The sequence below is a fragment of the Oncorhynchus nerka genome, linkage group LG16, assembly GCF_034236695.1.
Source record: "Oncorhynchus nerka isolate Pitt River linkage group LG16, Oner_Uvic_2.0, whole genome shotgun sequence".
NCBI lineage: Eukaryota > Metazoa > Chordata > Actinopteri > Salmoniformes > Salmonidae > Oncorhynchus > Oncorhynchus nerka.
The window spans coordinates 18,754,454-18,775,601 of record NC_088411.1 but is presented as its reverse complement, the minus strand read 5'-3'; the positions used below and the strand labels follow the sequence as shown (position 1 = coordinate 18,775,601).

The following is a 21,148-nucleotide window of genomic DNA, read 5'->3' as shown; positions in this document are numbered from 1 at the left end:
TATGTTAAAGTCCCCTCCTAAGCCTGTCTATCATGTTCATTGATTGGGTTAAGACGAATCGTCACTCCAAAAATAGTGGACCAATGGCGACTCATTGTCTACGCCTCCCTCTAAACCCTGCCCTTCAAGGAAAAATAATGCCAAAACTCGCAATCGAAAAGACAGGTGTCAGTGAAAGCAAAGAAACAGACATCGAAAGCGAAGATCCGAGTAGCGTAACCAAAAGGTAGTCCATACAGGCAAGAGCGTAGGCTAAATGTATTCAATAGGATTAAGAAGTTTTACCGAAAACGATTTTTGCATTCATTTTCAAATAATTGTTTTAATAATTTGTCATAAGAGTTTTGCTCTCGCATTAAAATGATTTGCTTACAAGTTTTGGGGTTTTGATTTTGATGTATTATTTTTGTTTACAATTCTATACATTTTGCTTTCAATTGTTTGGTTTTTGATTTCAACATCCATTATTTCAACCGTCCTCAAAACTATAATGTTTACATTCTCAACTTCATTTTTCATGTTCACGATTTATTTTTATTTTGAATTCAATACATATCTCGTGAAATTGACCCCACAAATAAGGCACGAGGTAAGGGAAAGGGGATACCTAGTCAGTTGTTATACTGAATACATTCAACTGAAATGATATACCAAGGCTTTCAACCAAACAGCATTCAGGGCTCCAACATCCCAGTTTATAAAAATACATACAGTATTACCTTGCTGCAAGCATGCACATTGGAGCACTGGAGAGTTGTAATGGAGCCAAATAGGTGCCAAAAGGTTGAACGTACATTTCATTAGGATCCATATGTAAAGAAAATCCATACGTAAATTATTAGGATCGTAAGAAAAGCCATGCGTTAAAGGTAAATGTGAAATTTCATCAGCAAATGACATGTAGCTAGCTAACTAACTAGCTTACACACAGTCGATCTCGGCTCGTGGCATATGATAGCTAGCTAGTGTTACCTAGTTAGTTAGCTCACGTCACTGACAAAATGACACATTGTTGTGCAAGGAGTAAGCTTGTCTAGCTAGCCACTTGAATTACCAATTACAGTCATGGTAATGGTTAGCTAGCAAGGAGGATGAAATATCTCAAAGGAGAACGTTTACTGTCCACAAGGTCGCCCTAGTCAAGGACCCACATGCAGTACCTAGGTATATAAGTTATTGATTGCCGTTATTAGTTTTTCTAATGAGTTGTCAAAAAGTAACTACGTTAGCTAGCTAAGTAGCCTAACACAAGTTTAACTGACATCAATAATAACCTTGTCACAGTCTTCGGGTTCTACAAATAAATGACATTAATGGAGGCTTCAGACCAGCCTCTTGCGGGTGGTCAATTACCCACCAATCGATTTAGACTTTTTGGAATTCACCTGCAATCAAGAGCTCACTTTCATCAGTGTTGTGGCTAACGTCAGTCACATCCCTGAATATGTTTTAGGACCTTTGATGGAGCTGCTGAACCGTGTCAGAGGTTGAGTAGTTGATGTACCTTAAGATGAGCCACTACACCTGGAGCAAGGACGAACCGGTAGGCCCAGACACACTGTACCTTAGAACCAGCTCCAGGAACTGTTTGCCCAGTTTTTGCCAGTAGAAAGCATTGCACAAGTCCTTGGTGTGTCAGAACGCACTGTTGCCAGACGTATGAGAAAGAACGATCGATCAGTCCTCTCAATGGCCGACGAGGAGCTAGACAATGTACTGTAGTGTCGGCTATCAAATCCAACATGCCCCATGCAGGCTAGAGAGTTGTGAAGGGAGCTTGCTCGCCCAGGGCCAATGTGCACAGTGGGCAAGGGTAAAGGCATCAATGCATCGAATCGTCACAGCATGGGTTATCCTTTGGATGACCAGGATGGGTTGTGTTGTCCGACTAACATATTCGGTGGCTGGGCCCCAGGAAGTTATGCATATAGACACCAACCACAAACTGATTAGGCAAGTTTTAGAAACAAATCTAACACATGAATGTGTGTCTTTGTTTTAAATGAACCAAATGTTTTTAGAATTAAGGGATATTGTGCTGGTGCATAAAAGTCCTTCATTTAAAGATTCAGACGTTTTATTAGACCTAATCCAATGTAGACTTTTAGGAGTCCTTACTATTGAAGATTGATTTGGCATGAAAAATACAAGTTACCAGTAGACAAGTGTCATATCTTGTTTTTTAAATTTAATTTATCTGTTATTTTACCAGGTAAGTTGACTGAGAACACATTCTCATTTGCAGCAACAACCTGGGGAATAGTTACAGGGGAGAGGGGGATGAATGAGCCAATTGTAAACTGGGGATTATTAGGTGACCGTGATGGTTTGATGGCCAGATTGGGAATTTAGCCAGGACACTGGGGTTAACACCCCTACTCTTACAACAAGTGCCATGGGATCTTTAATGACCACAGAGAGTCAGGACACCCGTTTAACGTCCCATCCGAAAGACAGCACCCTACACAGGGCAGTGTCCCCAATCACTGCCCTGGGGCATTGGGATATTTTTTAGACCAGAGGAAAGAGTGCCTCCTACTGGCCCTCCAACACCACTTCCAGAAGCATCTGGTCTCCCATCCAGGGACTGACCAGGACCAGCACTGCTTAGCTTCAGAAGCAAGCCAGCAGTGGTATGCAGGGTGTACCTAAACACGTGAAATTCTGAGGCTGAATATGCAGTATACTGAATTCTCTCATGCTTTGTTGTTTAACATTTTAAATGAGTCAAGTCAATGTGCTTATACTTAGCAGCTGATATTTACATAGCATCTGCCCAGTTTGTTGAAAGTGTTATTGCATCAAGGTAGTGGCCCTTTAGTATGGATTTGTTTCTTTCCTTGCCAAATTGATTTCTAATATTAATAATGACACATTATACAAGTCTACATTGGCTCAGATCATCAGTAGACAAGTGTAATGATATCTTGTATTTAACATAAGTACATCTGAGGCTTAATATGCAGTGCACTGAATTCCCACATACAATGCTTTAACATTTTAAACTTGAATAAACTTTCTGATTCAGAGGGGTTAGGTTAAATGCGGAAGACACATTTCAGTTGAATTGCATTCAGTTCTACAACTGACTAGTATCCCCCTTTACGTAGCAGCCCAAACTTGCATAACTTGTCCAGTTTGTTGAATATTATTGCATAAAGATATAGTGGCCCTTTTCTGTAGTCTGGCCCCGATCCAATGTATAGACATCAGCAGTCTAGAGGTGAAATAACATCTTGTATTAAACATACACATTTCTGGGCTAAATATGCAGAGCACTGGATTCTCACAGGATGCACTCTGTTTAAAATGTTAAACTCAAGTCAGTATTAAATGTACTAATACATAGCATCTAGAGTCTGATAGCCCATACAGACTATTAATTAGAAAAAATGTATTTTTATGCTTACGTATAGATAGCATTCCCTTTGAATTCTAAATCCAGCCATATCCCAACTTAACTTTCCTTGACTTGCCCATTCAAGGTACACGTTTCAGATAGAATGGAACTGCAATTTCAAAAAACAACAGCCGGCGTAAGGGTAAGATTTGCAGTCTGTACTAACAAACCGCATGAGGGCTTATTTTACTGATAGTAAAACGTACTATGCTAAAGTTACCTAGCATAGGAACAATGGATGACAAACTGTGGCCAGATAAGCTGGCAGCAAATAACAAATGAAACATTTTAATGCCTCAAACAATTTCACAGTAACCTACTGGATTCAATTTGCCATTTGAAACATTGTGGAAACCCTGGGCCACCATAGCAAATTGCCTGTGTGAAAACATGCTTACATTCCTCATAGGTTCTCATGTGTGCAGATGGTAACATGTCAGTTTTTGAAGGAAACACTTACTGTAGGAAAACACAAACTGTTACTAGGGTTGCACACAAGACAGTCATGACCAAACAAGACAGTCATGACCAAACAAGACACTCATGACCAAAGAGGACGTTGATGATAAAATCCCTCCTTTCTCTTGGTCGTAAGGGCACGTGGGCTTGGCCACTTAACCCTGCATGACCGATGGGATGGTTACTTGCTCATATTGTTGTTTGCCTTCCATTGGTCCTGAAAGACAAGATTCATTCATTGCTGGCTCATATGCATAGTGTTTACTGTGGTGGGTTTTTGTTTTGTCATTATGGGGTATTGTATGTAGATTAATAAGGGGGAATAAAAAAAAATCAATTTTAGAATAAGGTTGTAACATAACATGTGGAAAAGTCAAGAGGTCTGAATACTTTCCGAATGCACTGGGTATATATATATATATATATATATATATATATATATATATATGGGGGATTAGAAATTATGCAATTACATTGATGGAAGCCACAATCTGCAATATTAAAGCTGATCTACCTCCTAAATATATATATATATATACAGTATATTCCAACACTTCATTGTGCATTGTCAGGCACTTACAGTTGAAAGTTTAGGCTAACACACATGATTGCATAGCCATTGTCACAAATACAGTTACAGTTCTATGAAATGTAATAAAATACAGTTTGAGTTTCAATGAAGGATTAAGGTAATTAGTAAGAGATAAAAAGCTTGAGAGCATACCACAGCCTCTGCATGAAGTTACTGTGAAACAAAGGTAAATAAAAGCCCTTTTTCTCAGTTATACACTGAGCAGTTACTGCCTTTTTGTTTGGTAGGGCAGAATACTCCTGTGCCCTCTGGGAATATTATAACCACATTAATTAATGATTCATAAAATGTTTAATGATTCATTTTCTCTGTATTGAAGAGCTGGATAAGTATCTACATATTAGAGATTGAAGAGCTGGATGCATGCCATGAAATCACAGTGCAAAATATGACCATAGTGCACTTGCTTATTAAAAAAAACAACTATTGTGTCAAAAGCACAGCCTGTCCTGAAAGTGCACTTCATTGCTTGTCCTGGAAGTGAACTTGATGAAGCCCACTCAGCATTTAGTGATGGTTAGTGTACTAAGTGCTGACACTCGCCTCCATGTCACCTGCTCTCCCTGCCCTGTCGGCATCCTCGTGCTCTCTCTCTACACTAAATGCACCAGAGTGAACATGAAAGAAATATTATCTGTAAACTAATGATTAGAAAGAATGTTGATACACATATGGAGGCCAACAGGAGTCATCTGTACATTAGGATTAGACTGTTGTGATGTCATTATTCGTAACCAACTAACTACAGGTCAGTTGCAATGATGGTCCTGGAGCAACATTAATTATGATGTTTTAGGAACAACACCAACTCGGCGATATCAGATCGTGCAAATATTGGTGGTTAAGACTCTTTAACCACCAATATTTTTGTACAATCTGATATCGCCGTGTTGGTGTTGTTCCTAAAACATCATAATTAATGTTGCTCCAGGACCATCATTGCAACTGACCTGTAGTTAGTTGGTTACCCCAGTCCAAAGACAGAATATTCCCCTGCCGGAGACCTGTGCCTAAACCTAAGCCCAGCTGTGCCAACATTAATTATGATGTGGTAGGAACACCAACACGGCGATATCAGTATTTGCTCCTTTTCTCACTCACCTCCATGTCACCTGCTCTCCCTGCCCTGTTAGCATCCTCATGCTCTCTCTCTCTCCCTATTCAGAACGCACCAGAGTGAACATGAAATAAATATTATCAGTAAACAAGTACACCACTTGTTTACTGATAATATTTATTTCATGTTCACTCTTGCCATGATGTTCAGGAATGGATTACTAACCAATAAGCCCGCGTGAGTACCATTGCTGATCGCTGGGTGAATGTTTGGCTATTGAACTTTCCAGGTGAGTTAGTATGATAGCTAACGTTAGTGATGGTTGATTGATTAGCACTCGCAAATCGGCCCGTTTTTACCAAAAACGTTTGTTTCCACTCCATGCAATTGCTGACACTGTTTTGCAAATATTTATTTCCACAATTACAGTCCCGCTCAAAATGACGTGTTGACGTCAACACTATCAGAATCGACAGTGAAATAGCCTACGTAACACTCATATTACATTATAGTTTTCCACTTGTTAATACATTTGAAAGTAATGAAATAGAAAGACAGTACAGTGTTTAACATTGATTATATCTACCCACAGCAGTCGAGCAACGGCTTCTGCTGGAGTACTGCAAAACCACTTGGACAAGCCACACGCAGAATCGCAGTACACCGTAATACTAGAACCGGTAGTAATAATATTGGCAATTTGTTAAGTTATAATTATGATTACATTTGCTAATGATTATTTCAGGCGGCGATGCGTGGTTGCCTGTCGTAACATGGGAAAAAAAAAGTTTATATTTTTTATATCAATATGTTGGGGGGGGGGGGGGGCATTTTGTGCATATTTTATTGAGTAAATAACCTCATGTCACAGTGAGTAAGGTTTACGTGCAATTCTAATATATATTGGTGGCCACCCCATATATATTATAATTACGGCCCAGATGCACGTAAACATGACTCACTGTGACATGAGGTTATTTACTCATGTTCATGAGTTTCATGAACACAGAAATTGCACTCCCAGACCACCAGGAGGCAATGTCTGACACAAAATACACTTCTAGAGACCGAGTGACCAAATAATGCATACCAAAAGCAGTTCATTTGCATCCTCTCATGTCTACTAATTACCTAAAAAATACAAACCCAGTCCTGAAAAGCAAGAAAACAAACAGTTCTCATACCACCATGCTGGACTATTGGAACCAGGTGTGAAGGAGACAGTATAAATCATCATACCATTTTTATGACAAAACCTGTTTTTTTAGGGCAGATAGAGATTTAAAAAATGGCTACTCTTGTCATCTGAGCTTCATTGATTTGACCTTGGACGTGTTGTTTTTTCTCTGAGTGAGTTATCTCAGATAGCCATCAGGGCTACCAGGGAGGTCTAAATTGAATGTTTTCAGAATGAGTTATTACCTAAAGATGAACCTTACCAAGGTTAAGGCCAGTCACTCAGACAGCACAAACACCACTGGTCCTGGAAAGCTGCAGGATGTTTCAGATGGGTCAGAATAGAGAAGAGTACACTTTTGGAATGATCTAGAATTACGCTTTGGTTTGTTCAACCTATTCTATTCAGTTTGTCTGAAATCAAATAAAGAATTTGTCAGATCAATGTGATTTTTGGAATTGAATGAAAGCTTCTTAATTGCTTTCAACACCTCATGTGCATTGAAAAGCGATGGGGGCAATGTAGCGGCAGCAGCCAATCAGAAGAGTTGGAGGCGTGGTTTATTCAGTATTTAAACCTGAATACTGCCATCTTCTGTAAAGATACTGCCATAAGAGCAGTTTGTTCTTTTTTTTTTGTCATTCCAGTTAATCTGGTCTATTGTATTTGTTTTTCCAATTTAAACATGAATACTGCCATCTTCTGTAAAGATACTGCCATAAGAGCACATGATAAAGTAAATGTAGCCTAGTGGTTAAGATTGTTTGGACAGAAACTGAGTGCTGATTTGAATCCCCGAGCCAACTAGGTCAGAAAAATCTCTTTATGTTCCCTTGTGCAAGGCACTTAACCCATTAGTTGTTCCCTTGGCATGGCCAGTAGGTTGACATTAGGTTCTATTTGTTATTTATTACGTTTAACGAAAGGGGAAAAGTAGGTTCAGTGTTGAAAGAAATAGGTCGCAACTTGAAATATAAGTTTGGTAATAATCAAATATAACTGTTGGCATTGAATTATATATTTGGTTTCAACAAATGTATTTTTTTCAAATGAGAAAACCTAACTAATTTACTTGTAATCAGTTGGACTATTTTTGGGGGGGGTTGATCCAAATAGTACTTTAAAAAAAATGCATATCCTTGTCTCTGTCACTCACCCTTGCATCCACCAGAGCCAATCCCAGTCCTCTATCTCTTCTCTGTAGCTCTAGAGTAAACACATCTTCATCCTCCTGATGCTCAGTCTCTGGTTCAACCAGCTCCAGGCTGTGGGGGGTGTTAGGAGGGGTGAGGGAGACAGGAGGGGTCCAGGGCAGACCTCCTCTGGGTGAGGGGGCTTAGGTCTGTCTCTCTGAACTGGAGCTCCAAGCTCTTCAGCTTTTGGGTCAGTAGGGCCCCACAAGAGTTCAAATCACTTGGGGGAGAAGGGCTTTGCTGGGGGGGAAAGGGGGGAGGGTGAAGGGGAGAGGGCGTAGATAATTGAGAGGGGGGTGATGGGGGAGAGTCCAGAGGTAGGACCTTCTCTACGGGGGGGGATTCAAGAGACTCCAGGGAGGCCTTTGGGAGAGTTGCCATTTTTGTCAGCTTGGCTTCCGTGGGGGAACAGCATAATCCTGTGGGAGTTCCAGAACTAAGCATATGAGTTCTAAAAGAGTTCTAGAACAAAATAGTTCCACGAAAAAGTAGTAAACCAGTATCATATAGATATAAACCCATGTCTAATTAATTCAAGCAACAGTTGTGAACCAAATGTGTTACCTGTTGCGTGTGCATATGACTGAAGTTCTCTGGAGACTCTTTGACAGACAGGTTGCTGATAAACTTCTGCAACCTCCTGAGCTGTCCAGCCAGGCCTGAGTCTGTCACCTCTCCCCCAAGCCTCAGGCTGAAACCAGAACTGGGCAGCACCAGGGGAGGGTGGCTGTCAAAACTCTCCAGGATATCAGCTAGTGAGAGGAGGGCAAGAGGGGTTAAGAGAAAGTAAATCAAACGATAGTGTAGCGCAAATATCATGTCGTCATCATAGGTTTAATACTGTGTCTATGTTGCTGGTTTGCTTGTCTCAGTTTGAAATGGCAACAGTGAAAAAACAAAGCCACAAAACAAGCCAGATGTTTACTATAGTGGATTAACAGCAGACAATCAACCAACTGACCAGTGTTCTGTGTAGCTAGTTGATCCTCATCAGAAGGGGCCCAGTGTGGGGGCCAGGGTGTGGCTGGGCTGTAGCCTCTCAGCAGGTGGTGGAGCTGGGCTGGACTCAGACTGGGGAACGCACACCGCAGGGACTCCCAGGAGGACTACAGGGAAAATGTGTGTGTCACCTCTCCCATGAGTGTGTGTGTGTGTGCACATGCAGGTGTGTATGAGCGTCTCTGACCTGCATTAGTTGTTCCCTTGGAGTGGCCAGTAGGTTGACAGCAGAGGAGAGTGTGTGGAGATGTTCCACAACCAAGTCACCCAGTCCAGACCCTTGGGCCCAGTCCAGTAGCAGGTCTAGGTTAGCGCTGATATGGACCCCTCTGGACCACTGGTAGAATTCATCCTCTGAACCTTCACTCACAAAACAATCCGTGTTAATGACGTAGAAAGAGAATGTGTGTGTGTGTGTGTGTGTGTCCTCACCTCTCTCCATGAGTGTGTTGAACAGTGAAGCATTGATGAAGTAGAAGAGATAGGCCAGGAGCTGAGAGGAGATATCATGGTGGAGCTGACAGTCCTGTAGCAGTCTGCTGGTCTCTGTCAGGACCTCCAGGACCTGGTCTGTCTCTCCAGGGACCTGCACACCACCGCTATCCAGGAACGGCTCATTTTGCTCGCGGAGAAGCAGCCCACTGCTCCCCCTGAATGGGTCACTGTCCAGCAAACTAGGCAGAATTGGGTACAGAGTCTAGAGGGGATACAAAGATAAGATACTGTATATACAATATAACAAATTATACCGCTCCCCCTGCAGCAGAATGATTTCACTGTAAATGTGGGTGTTTGACCAGAGATGAGGTCTGACAGAGAGAGTAGTGGGAGACTAAACTACAGTTAATGTCTGCAGCCACTCTCTCTCTTATTTCTTCTCAGCCAAAAGCCCTCTTTCTTCTGCTCTACAGGGCAGGCTAGCTATGACAATGATGGCTTTGTTCTGGCTAATTGTAGTCAGACAGAACAAGCCCCCCCCCCCCCCTCACTGTCCCTCAGGACTCTCCTCTCCTCTACCCCACCCCTCTTCCCAATCTCACTTGGCACTGGGGCACCAGCCAGTGAGCTCCGTGGATTGACATTCCTACAGAGCTGAATATGTATTGTGAAAAAGCCTGTGAATCTGGCTTGTGTGGGCATGGCATGATAAACTGCTGAGTGGTACAGTACAGAATCTCTGAGTGACTTCCTCTCCTTCACATCCCTTTACAGTATAGTACAGCAGTATAGTGACTATATATCTCCATGCGTATTGCTCTGGTTTATTAGCCTATATACTGTACATTCATGAGTCCTAAGCCGCTGCACATATCAGCGTAACATTTCCCATGACATCTAAACAGGAGACACAGGAAATTAGGAGAAATAGACCCAAACTATGTGTCCATGTTTTCAGTTGGAAAATGTAGCTCATCACCAGATGCCCAACAAAACAATGACCACACCCTAAACATGTTCCAATGTTTCACTGTAATGCCACATGTAGCCATGGCACTTATCGTGCCCTGAAGGCTGAAATTGTGTGTGTGTGTGTGTGTGTTCGTTCATGCCAGGTCCTCCTCTGGGACCGGCCGATCACCAGAAGAGTCTTTTGTTTTCCAGCCCACACCAGCATCTGTTTCCCCTACACCAGATGGAATGGCACGACATGATCCCAACATAAGCACACACACTTTCATTTCTGTTATTATAGCTTTAGATAGACCATTCAGCTCTGTTTGGTTTACATTTGAATTTGCTCAGAAAACGGTAGCACATGCACAGTACATGCCCACATGCAACACACCTACCCACCCACCCAGACCAGTAGTCTGAGAGCAGTGTGACAAAGGAAAGTATTGAGAGGGAGAATATACATTCTGAGCTCCTGTCTCTTGAGCTCCTGTCTCTTGAGCTCCCCCCCCACACACACACTTTGACACACATATAGGCAGCCCTCGATAAACACCCTTTTCCTATCAAAAATAACCCTGGCTGCCATACAAGGATGAATAGAGATCTGTGAAGAAGTGGGGCTTTGAGAAGCTTTCCCCATGAATGTTAGCCTGGCACACACAAACACACACACACAGCTCGCCCCTGCTGCTAACACATTCCTAACATTGTTTGGTCCAATCTAGCTGTCAGAACTAACTGGCGCTATAGTCCTGACATATATGATCGATGAGGAGATCTACATCCAGAGAAACGCACCAACCACACAATCACCAGGACGACAGAGCTCTGCACAGCTCTAGGAGCAACACAATCACCAGGACTACAGAGCTCTGCACAGCTCTAGGAGCAACACAATCACCAGGACTACTGAGCTCTGCACAGCTCTAGGATCAACACAAGCTTAGAACCACACAATCACCAGGACTACAGAGCTCTGCACAGCTCTAGGATCAACACAAGCTTAGAACCACACAATCACCAGGACTACAGAGCTCTGCACAGCTCTAGGATCAACACAAGCTTAGAACCACACAATCACCAGGACTACAGAGCTCTGCACAGCTCTAGGAGCAACACAAGCTTAGAACCACACAATCACCAGGACTACAGAGCTCTGCACAGCTCTAGGATCAACACAAGCTTAGAACCACACAATCACCAGGACTACAGAGCTCTGCACAGCTCTAGGAGCAACACAACCTTAGAACCACACAATCACTAGGACTATACAGCTTGAGTAGGATCATGAGCTCAAAACAGACATTTCAAGGATAGATTTGGAAAAAGGAATCATCAGACACACCAATAAACCAGTAGATTTACATGAATTCAGAAATAGCAATAAGTATTACATTGTCATCCATGAATGAACATACATGACCTAAACATCTGGAGACCCTCAGGGTCGTGTGACTCAAATGCATCCCAGCACAGCAGAAATGGATACTGAGGCCAGGTAGTTCACAGACTGGACAGACATTTCCTTCTGCATTGTACAGAAATATGTCAACCACAAACTTATCTATGCTGTTGGGATTGGGTTGCAGAGCATCGTGGAAGTTGTGTGTGTTGAGACGACCACGTTTCAGATAAATGGTTGACCTGTATTCCTGTCTCCAGTCTCATCATTATTGAATTGTTATAAAGATGTCATGAAACCCAGGTGACATAACAAAAGATTGACGACGATTAAGTCTGAACCTACAGCAACTATTCTGTCCAGAACATGTTGGTTTTTACAAGTTTAAAACGTATTTTCTGTGGTACTGGCTCTATGTTACCACAGTGTATTGCTAGCAGAGGCAAGTGAATAGTCGAGCTAGCTAAGAGCGAGAGTTAGTGTCGTCATGAACGGCAGAAAAGGATTCAAGACGGACGTCGTAGAAGGAAAAGAAAAAGATTAAAATGGGAGGGCTATACAGTAAAGGAAAGAACATTTCTTCAACTGTGAAGACAAACTCTGGAATTAAAAACTGCTAAATGAGCTAACTTGAGGATGGAAAGTGAGTGAAGTGAATGAAGATCACGTGACTGAGGAAAATGTGGTTGAGGACAATATTTAAGTGAGTGATAATCAGGAGCCTATTGAGAAATGAAAAATGTCTGGAATTGTTTGAAACGTTGGACAGCTTGATGAAAGTGTTGAGCAGTGGAGCTCATAACAAATGGTTTGAATATTTTGTTATCGCAAATGACATTGATGAGGACAGAATTGTGCCTACATTTTTTTTTGTGTTACGGGGCCAAAGACATTAGTTTACTATGCAGCCTGCTACAGGGGAAAGGGGAAGCACGTGCTTTCATTTCTCCGAATGCCTTCAACTGAAATGTGTCTTCCACATTTAACCTAACCCCTCTGAATCGGAGAGGTGCAGGGGGCTGCCTTAATCGACATCCACGTCTTCGGCGCCCGGGGAACAGTGGGTTAACTGCCTTGCTCAGGGGCAGAACAACAGATTCTTACCTTGTCAGCTCTAACCACTAGGTTACCTGCTGCCCCTACAGCCAGTCAGGCCAGGTAATAAGACGTATGGGTATATTGTGGAAATACCGAAAGGACACTTTTCACCAAAACTACTAGTTGCTTAAAGGTTTCTTCCACAGAAGAAATCCGGAAGAGGGAGAATCAGTGACAATGCTTTGCTGCTGCATTAAATAAACAATCAGAGTTGAATGATGACAACATTAGAGACAGACTAGTATGTGGGCTACAGAGTGAAGCTACACAAAAAGAGACTATTGACTGAAAGTAATCTGACCTTGTCAAGAGCCATTGAAGGTCAGTGTGTTCATGGAACTAGCTGCTAAAGAGGCTCAGCAGTTGAGTTCATCATTAAAAGTTCAGAGTTGGAACTGAAAATCACAGATAGAGAAATGAAGGCACATGCTTCCACTGTGGCACGGGGGGACATCAGGCACCTGTATGCTGGTGTAAGGACATGGATTGCCGAGCCTGTGTTAAAAAGGGCCACACTGAGCGAGCGTGCAGAAATAAAAAGAGAAAATGTCAAAGACTGAAAAGAAGAAGGAATCATTCCAACAAAAGGAAAAAGAGACATGTTCACGCATTTGAGCAAGAGACCACTGAGATGGATGACTCATCCAACGAGGAAGTTGAACTGAATATACTGACTGTGGCACGGCTACTATGTCTCTCAGTTGCTAGAGAGGCAACCAGTGCATATGGAGATTGACACAAGGCTAGATGTATCACGTGTCAGACAAAGTCTACCAAAAGACACGGAAACACTTTCCACTTCAGCCAGTACACATCGCGTAAAAGACTTACACGGGTGAATCTGTCGCCGTGAGAGGCATCACTGAGGTCACTGTTTAGTTAAACGGACAAACTGAAAAGTTCCCACTCTACGTCGTGAAAGGGGACTTTTCATCACTGCTGGGCAGTTTATGAATCACACTGGATTGCAAATGACACATGGAGACCCAAGCCTACCGTCCATCTTAAATAAACATGTAAAAATCTTTAATGGAGAGCTGGGTAGCATGAAAGACATTACAGCAGGGGTGTCAAACATACTGCCCGTGGTGAGGTTTGAGTAAATAAATAAATATATATATATATATATATATGAATACTGAATACTTTCTTTATATATATATATATTTTTTACTCAAACCTCACCACGGGCAGTATGTTTGACACCCCTAAATATATATTTAATTAATTTTAGAATAAGGCTGTAACGTAATAAAATGTGCAAAAATTCAAGGGGTCTGAATACTTTATGAATGCACTGAGGTAATTATTAGTCGAGTATAGTTTTCAAACTCGATCTTACCAAAATTAAAAAATAACTGTTGGCCGTCTCTTTGAGTAGGTGAATATGCATAAGTTGTAATCTTGTTGACCAACGTCTCAACCAAATGTTACCCAATTAAGTTAAAATTACGAAGTGTGCCCAGTGGGCAGTTACGGGTTGAGTAAAGCAACACCGACAGAACCACCAGTCATGATGGGTCCAGAACTGTTACTGGGTGACACCCTGACCCAGCCGCCATCACCTAGGGGCTCAGTCATGTTCTCACGACACTGACTCAGCCGCAACAACACAAGTGTGTGAGGAGACTGTGAGGCTACTCAACTCAAGTGTTAGGCTGGAAACTAGATGCTTGGACTTGTAGAACAATTAGTGTTGTTCACAATGGGGACAATTTAACTAGGTGGGGAGATGTTGTGTATTGGGGTTGTTCTGCAGAGCACCATGGGAGTTATGTGTGTTAAGATGATCATGTCCCAGATAAATGGTAGAAGTGTTTCCAGTCTCCTGTCTCATCATAATTGAATTGTTAAAAAGACGTGGTTATGAAACACAGGGGACATAACAGAGAAGGTTCTGTCTGTTGGATGAATCACTTGTCATTATCTGTAGACTGAGTCAGTTGAAATGCCAATGCACCAATACTGTAATGCGGTTGGGAGCTTCAGTTGAAGACCTGTACAGTTCAATAAACCACCGCTGCTAACCTGATAGCCTGCCTATCCCCGAACCCTCTACAGGAATCTATTCTGTGTCCTCTTTGGATAAATCATGGTGATGATGCTCTTTCCCTCCCACTTCCTTCCTGGACAGGAAACAGATACGGAACGGTGCCATGGCCTCGTCTGCCTCAGTAAGCATACAACTGACTTCCAGTTAGCGTAGCATTTAGCATAGGCTGCACCTAACGCTCGGCTTGAGTTAATTTACCTTGGCTAATGCTAACATGGCTAACGCTTGACGTGGCAACCTGTACATGATTAAGTCATGTTCTCTTGGTTTGGGTGGTACTGTAGTGTGCAGTCACAGGTCACAGGCAGGGTTAGGCAGAGGGTGGTCGAGGTGGGTGAGGACTGTATCTATGACGTCTGTTTATGATAACAACTATCCCTGACCCTCTCCAAGGAGTGATCAAAAGATGACAAAGCAAACTTCCATTGTGGAATTCTTTGTCAGACCACACACTGACTGATGGTGTGCTGACTGATATAGGGCAACCAGCTGTACCCCAGCTGCCAATAGTTCCTCTCAAACAGTATACACACACACACCTGGCAACACTTCTAAACTCCTTAATGACAAGAGGCCTGACGTACACACACACACACACACACACACACACACACACACACACACACACACACACACAATACCCCTGCTGTCTGTCTGTGGCCAGCAATAAAGCCCCCAGTGTAGTAGTCCAATAAGGCTGCTCTATCAGAAAACCTCTCTCATGTCTCTACTCTAGAGAGGACTAACTAACTGGACTCTTTCTCAGACTAAGAGACACAACAAACCCATCAGGCCCTGAAGGGAAAAGCTAAAGCAAGGTGAGCTAACTAGTACATCGGGGAATATGTAGAGTGTTGCTGAGGAGCTTAGTCCTTTAAAGTTCTGCAGTTGTAGGCCAGAGTTGTGTACCCCTGGTCTAGTCTGGTGCTGAACTCACTAAAATGCAACTGATGGAGTTTAAAGTTCAGGTGTGTGGGATACTGACCTTGGTGAGGTAGTAGACACACTGCTGAAAGGTCAACATGATAACTTCCTCCAGAACTGTCATGGCTTCTTCACTGGCCAACCTCACACACGACAGCCTCATCTCCAACAGGGCTGGCAACAAACAGAAAATATAGGTAAATGTCTTAATAGATGTTATGGATCCTACGTAAAGTTCTTAGTATGCTTTCTTTAGACTATTTTAGTCCCCTGGCTAGAAGGTGAAGCTAGGCTAGAAAAGCCCAAAACTAACCCATGCTCTCCTCCTCCTTGTCATTGTGTTCCTCTCCCTCTGCCTCCACCCCTTGTTCTCTGTGTGACCTCCAGGCCAGTGTTTGGGGCATCTGTTGTTGGATGTAATACAGCAGCTCCAGGGCGTTGGACATCCAGACCACCAGGGTACGCAGGCCTGAGACCAGTTCTGCCAGGTTGAGAGGCTGCTGCTCCTCTGGGTCACTACAGAGACTGGGATACCAAGGAATAGATCTAGAATCAGATCCTATGCCTATAACCATACAGTGGCAAGTACAGTACCAGTCAAAAGGCTGGACACACCTACTCATTCAAGGGGTTTTCTTTATTTGTACTATTTTCTACATTGTAGAATAATAGTGAAGACATTAAAACTATGAAATAACACATATGGAATCATTAAAACTGTTAAGCAAATCAAAATATATTTTATATTTGAGATTCTTCAAAGTAGCCACCCGTTACCTTGATGAGCGCTTTACACACTTGGTATTCCCTCAACCAGCTTCATGTGGAATGCTTTTCCAACAGTCTTGAAGGAGTTCCCACATGACCACTTTTTGGCTGCTTTTCCTTCACTCTGCGGTCCAACTCACCCCAAACCATCTCAATTGGGTTGAGGTCAGGTGATTGTGGAGGCCAGTTCACAAGTGTTTTGGGTCATTGTCCTGTTGAAAAACGAATTTACAGTCCCACCTGCAAACCAGATGGGATGGCGTATCGCTGCAGAATGCTGTGGTAGCCATGCTGGTTAAGTGTGCCTTGAATTCTAAATTAATCACAGGCAGTGTCACAAGCAAAGCACCCCCCCCACCTCCTCCTCCATGCTTCATGGTGGAAACCACGCATGCTGAGATGATCCGTTCACCTACTCTGCGTCTCACAAAGACACAGCGGTTGGAACCCTAAATCTCAAATTTGGACTCATCAGATCAAAGGACAGATTTCCACAGGTCTAATGTCCATTGCTTGTGTTTCTTGGCCCAAGAAAGTCTCTTATTCTTATTGGTGTCCTTTAGTAGTGGTTTCTCTGTGGCAATTCAACCATGAAGGCCTGATTCACGCAGTCTCCTCTGAACAGCTGATTGTGAGATGTGTCTGTTACTTGAACTCTGTGAAGCATTTATTTGGGCTGCAATCTGAGGTACAATTAACTCTAACTTATCCTCTGCAGCAGAGGTAACTTTGGGTCTTCCTTTCCTGTGGCGGTCCTCATGAGAGCCAGTTTCATCATAGCGCTTTATGTTTTTTGCGACTGCACTTGAAGAAACGTTCAAAGTTCTTGACATTTTCAGCAAAGACTGAAATTCATGTCATGAAATTCATGGACTGTCATTTCTCTTTACTTGTTTTTGCTGTACTTCACATAATATTGACTTGGTCTTTTACCAAAATAAGAATCTCAAATATAAAATATATTTTGATTTGTTTAACACTTTTTTGGTTACTACATGATTCCATATGTGTTATTTCATAGTTTTGATGTCTTCACTATTATTCTACAACGTAGGAAACAGTAAAAATAAAGAAAAATCCTGGAATGAGTAGGTGTGTCCAAACATTTGATTGGTACTGAATAACTCATACAGAGATGGAAATAGTTGGCTTTGTGCAGGCACTCACACTTCTGGTTGATTAGCAGCAAGCTCCTTGGTGTGTTCCTGTTACAAAGCATGGGGACAAAATGAAAAAATATTAGGCCTACAAACTTTTCTGATCCAAACGTAGTTATATAATTTATTACATACACTTTAAGAGAAAATAAGAGATGATCATTCATACAGCCATATTGACTATAAAGTAACATACAGTAATGTCACTTACCCACATGGCATTCTGGACCTGGCTGGCTATGAGCAGCAGTAGTCTGCGGAGGTCGGAGGTTTGGAGGTGTGTGGCGGAATGTTCGACACACACACTCAGCAGGAATGCTACAGTCAACGGCGGCTTGTCTCTATGGACACTCCCCATGGCAACGATTTCCTTGACGACGGCATCCTCGTGCTCCACAACGTAGAGTAGGTTCAGGCCGCGACCCTCAGGGTTGTTTAGGCAAGCTGTGGCCCTTCTAGACCTGACGAAGACCATGTCAGTGGAAACGTGTCTAGTTAAAAAATGTTTTAATGGTGTTAAGAATGAACAAAAATTCAGGAGAGGACCAGACTTGAATGCAACACTTTAATTAGTTGCATTGAGCGCAGCTCCCTAGCAACTCAACAAGCATTAGCTGCAACTCATTCCTAATCAGCCTCCCGACCTGTCCTCATTCTCCTTAATCACCACTACCACCCTACTTAAAACTGACCAAACTAACGTTCTTCTTGTTTGTTCTGCAGCGTATCACGTGGCATGATGCTGTGTGTTTAAAAGCTTTATCAAGTTTAGCATCCCGCCTTCTATCTAGTATCTCTTATGTTCTTCTAAGGATCTCATGGGGAGATTTCCATCACCACAGCAGCCTACTACCACTGCCTGATGATGATGTCTACCTGAGACTCCAAGCCAAACTCTACCCCTCTGGATCCTTCATCTGTAGCTCTCGGCTTCATCCAGTCCATTCTCATTCCCCTCCTGAATCCTCATTCTCATTTCCTCAATAAATATTCTAAACCCATTTCAATGTCTGGTCCTTAAACTTGTGAATAGTTAAAAAAAAAAAAAATGTAATCTTCATAATTTACAATAACGACCTGTATCACTAAAAGCTTGGAGGAAAAGCAACCAGTGAGCAGATGTTACCTTATTTCTCTGGTCCCACTAGCTGAGATACAGGTGTTGCAGAGTGCTGGTTCACTAGTAGCGAGTGTAGTGGCCTGGGGCAGAACCCCTGTAGGATCGGGAGAAGAAGTGGGGTCCTTCACCTAAAAACAAAATGCGTCAGAAGTAAAGTTTAACCTTAAAACCTGCGCAGTAAATATCTGTTTTGTAACAAACACAGAGCTAGAACAAAATTGTTAGTTCTAAATGTTTTCATAAGCTAGGTTTCCATACAATTAGAGACTGATTTTCATGCAAATATTCTCGAATCGGCATAAAGAAAATGTAATTTTCCAACCAGTGGTGTGTTTCCACCAAATGGACTTGTTGCAGATCTGTCACATTCTGACCTCAGTTCTGTTATTATATCTTTGTTTTAGTATGGTCAGGGCGTGAGTTGGGTGGGTTGTCTATGTTCGTTTTTCTAATATTTGGGATTTCTGTGTTCGGCCCAGTATGGTCCTCAATCGGAGGCAGCTGTCAATCGTTGTCCCACGCTGCAAAATTGGTCCTCCTTCTCGCTACTCCTCTACAGAAGAGGAGGACGAGATCCATTACAGAAACACCCACCACCACAGGACCAAGCAGCGTGGTAACGGGCAGCAGCGGCCGGAATCTCAGGACCTGTGCCAACGTCCCGTGCTGACTGGAGAGCGAGAGGGAACGGGCAGCAGCAGCAGCAGCAGCAGCAGCGGCCGGAATCGCAGGACCTGTGCCAATGTCCCGTGCTGACCGGAGAGCGAGAGGGAACGGGCAGCAGCAGCAGCAGCCGGAATCGCAGGACCTGTGCCAACGTCCCGTGCTGACCGGAGAGCGAGAGGGAACGGGCAGGCACCGTGTTATGCGGTGGAGCGCACGGTGTCCCCGGTGCATGTGCATAGCCCGGTGCGGTACATTGCAGCGCCTCGTATCGGCCTGGGCTAGAGTGGGCATCGAGCCAGGTGCCATGAAGCCGGCTCAGCGCATCTGGTCTCCAGTGCGTCTCCTCGGGCCGGTGTACATGGCACCAGCCTTACGCATGGTGTCCCCGGTTCGCCAGCACAGCCCAGTGCGGGCTATTCCACCTCGCCGCACTGGCCTGGCTACGGGGAGCATTCAGCCAGGTAAGGTTGGGCAGGCTCGGTGCGCAAGAGCTACAGTGAGTCTTCACGGTCCGGTCTATCCGGTGCCACCTCTACGTACCAGCCCTCCAGTGGCAGCCGCCCGCACCAGGCTGTCTCTCTATCTCCTCCTTACAGGTGCTCCCGCCTGTCCAGCGCTGCCAGAGCCTTCCTCCTCTCCAGCGCTGCCGGAGTCTCCCGCCTGTCCGGCGCTGCCGGAATCTCCCGTCCATTCGGGACCCGTGGGGAGGGTCCCCAGTCAGAGGTCGGCGGCGAGGGTCGCCACTCTTAAGAGGCCACATTTTCAACTCTACCAATTTTTTTTATCACAAAAACTGTGTTAAATAGCAAAACTGTGGTATTAGCATGTGTACTCTAGCCAACCGTTCACAAATACAGTGCAGGTAGGCTCGTCTACATGATGAAATTATTATGGATAAGAGCTCAAATATTTGTATTTGTCAAACGGAAGTCAAGCATCGATCATCATGTCACCACATTAAGACCCTCGGTATTTATTGGAAAGGAGCATCAAGATCACAGTGCACTTTCATCACCCTGTGAAGTTCCTAACTTATTCGTAGAGGACCACACAACATATCATCCGTGACTCCAAGTTTACTTTGATATTATGGTTATCAATATTTGCGCATAAATACTTTGCCATTTCTCGCATAATTAATTTTAGATCCCACAATGTCAAACAAACAAATTATTTGTTGCCATTTATAAAATTGTACCAAAACTCACTGTTTCCATCACAGCAGTAGTGATTTTTCTTATACGGTATGACTTTACTCGCATGAAAACTGTGGATGGAAACATGGTTATAGTGACTAAACATATTCACCTTCTGCATAACAACCCAGGCAGTGGGGTCCTTGAACAAGAATAGGTAGTGACGTCCCATCCCGATGACATCACCTGGACTAAGCTCTGCCTCTTCGGACAACGTCTCCCCGTTCCGTGTTACCATAGCACTGTGGAAGGGACGGAGGCGGACGGTGGAACCTTTATCGTTGTGCTCATGGCGACATAGGCAGCAGTGAAGAGGCAGGATGTCGGGGGCAGAGAGCGGGAAGTCAACCTTTGACCTCTCCTTGTCTTCGCCACCACATCGACCAATCAAAATGCTTGAACCGTTCAGCAGGTAGATGACAAAGTCCTGAGGAGAAAAAAAGAGAGATAATTTGAATTGTAAAATCCCATTTACTTTATTGGGTCAAGACC

At 43.4% G+C, this 21,148-nt stretch overlaps 1 protein-coding gene across 1 annotated transcript in view; it reads right to left on the bottom strand.

Moving 5' to 3' along the window:
* Positions 1-511: 511 nt before the first annotated feature.
* LOC115144157 (ras-interacting protein 1-like) overlaps positions 512-21,148 on the bottom strand; it is a 41,413-nt gene continuing 20,776 nt past the window's right edge. Inside the window, 14 exon segments of the mRNA XM_065002477.1 lie at positions 512-4,076; positions 7,842-7,976; positions 7,978-8,283; positions 8,286-8,297; positions 8,443-8,630; positions 8,840-8,984; positions 9,065-9,237; positions 9,310-9,574; positions 15,811-15,923; positions 16,063-16,274; positions 17,685-17,722; positions 17,886-18,135; positions 18,801-18,922; positions 20,769-21,083. Of these exon segments, the coding sequence (XP_064858549.1) occupies positions 4,041-4,076; positions 7,842-7,976; positions 7,978-8,283; positions 8,286-8,297; positions 8,443-8,630; positions 8,840-8,984; positions 9,065-9,237; positions 9,310-9,574; positions 15,811-15,923; positions 16,063-16,274; positions 17,685-17,722; positions 17,886-18,135; positions 18,801-18,922; positions 20,769-21,083 (2,310 nt within the window). The 3' untranslated portion in view covers positions 512-4,040.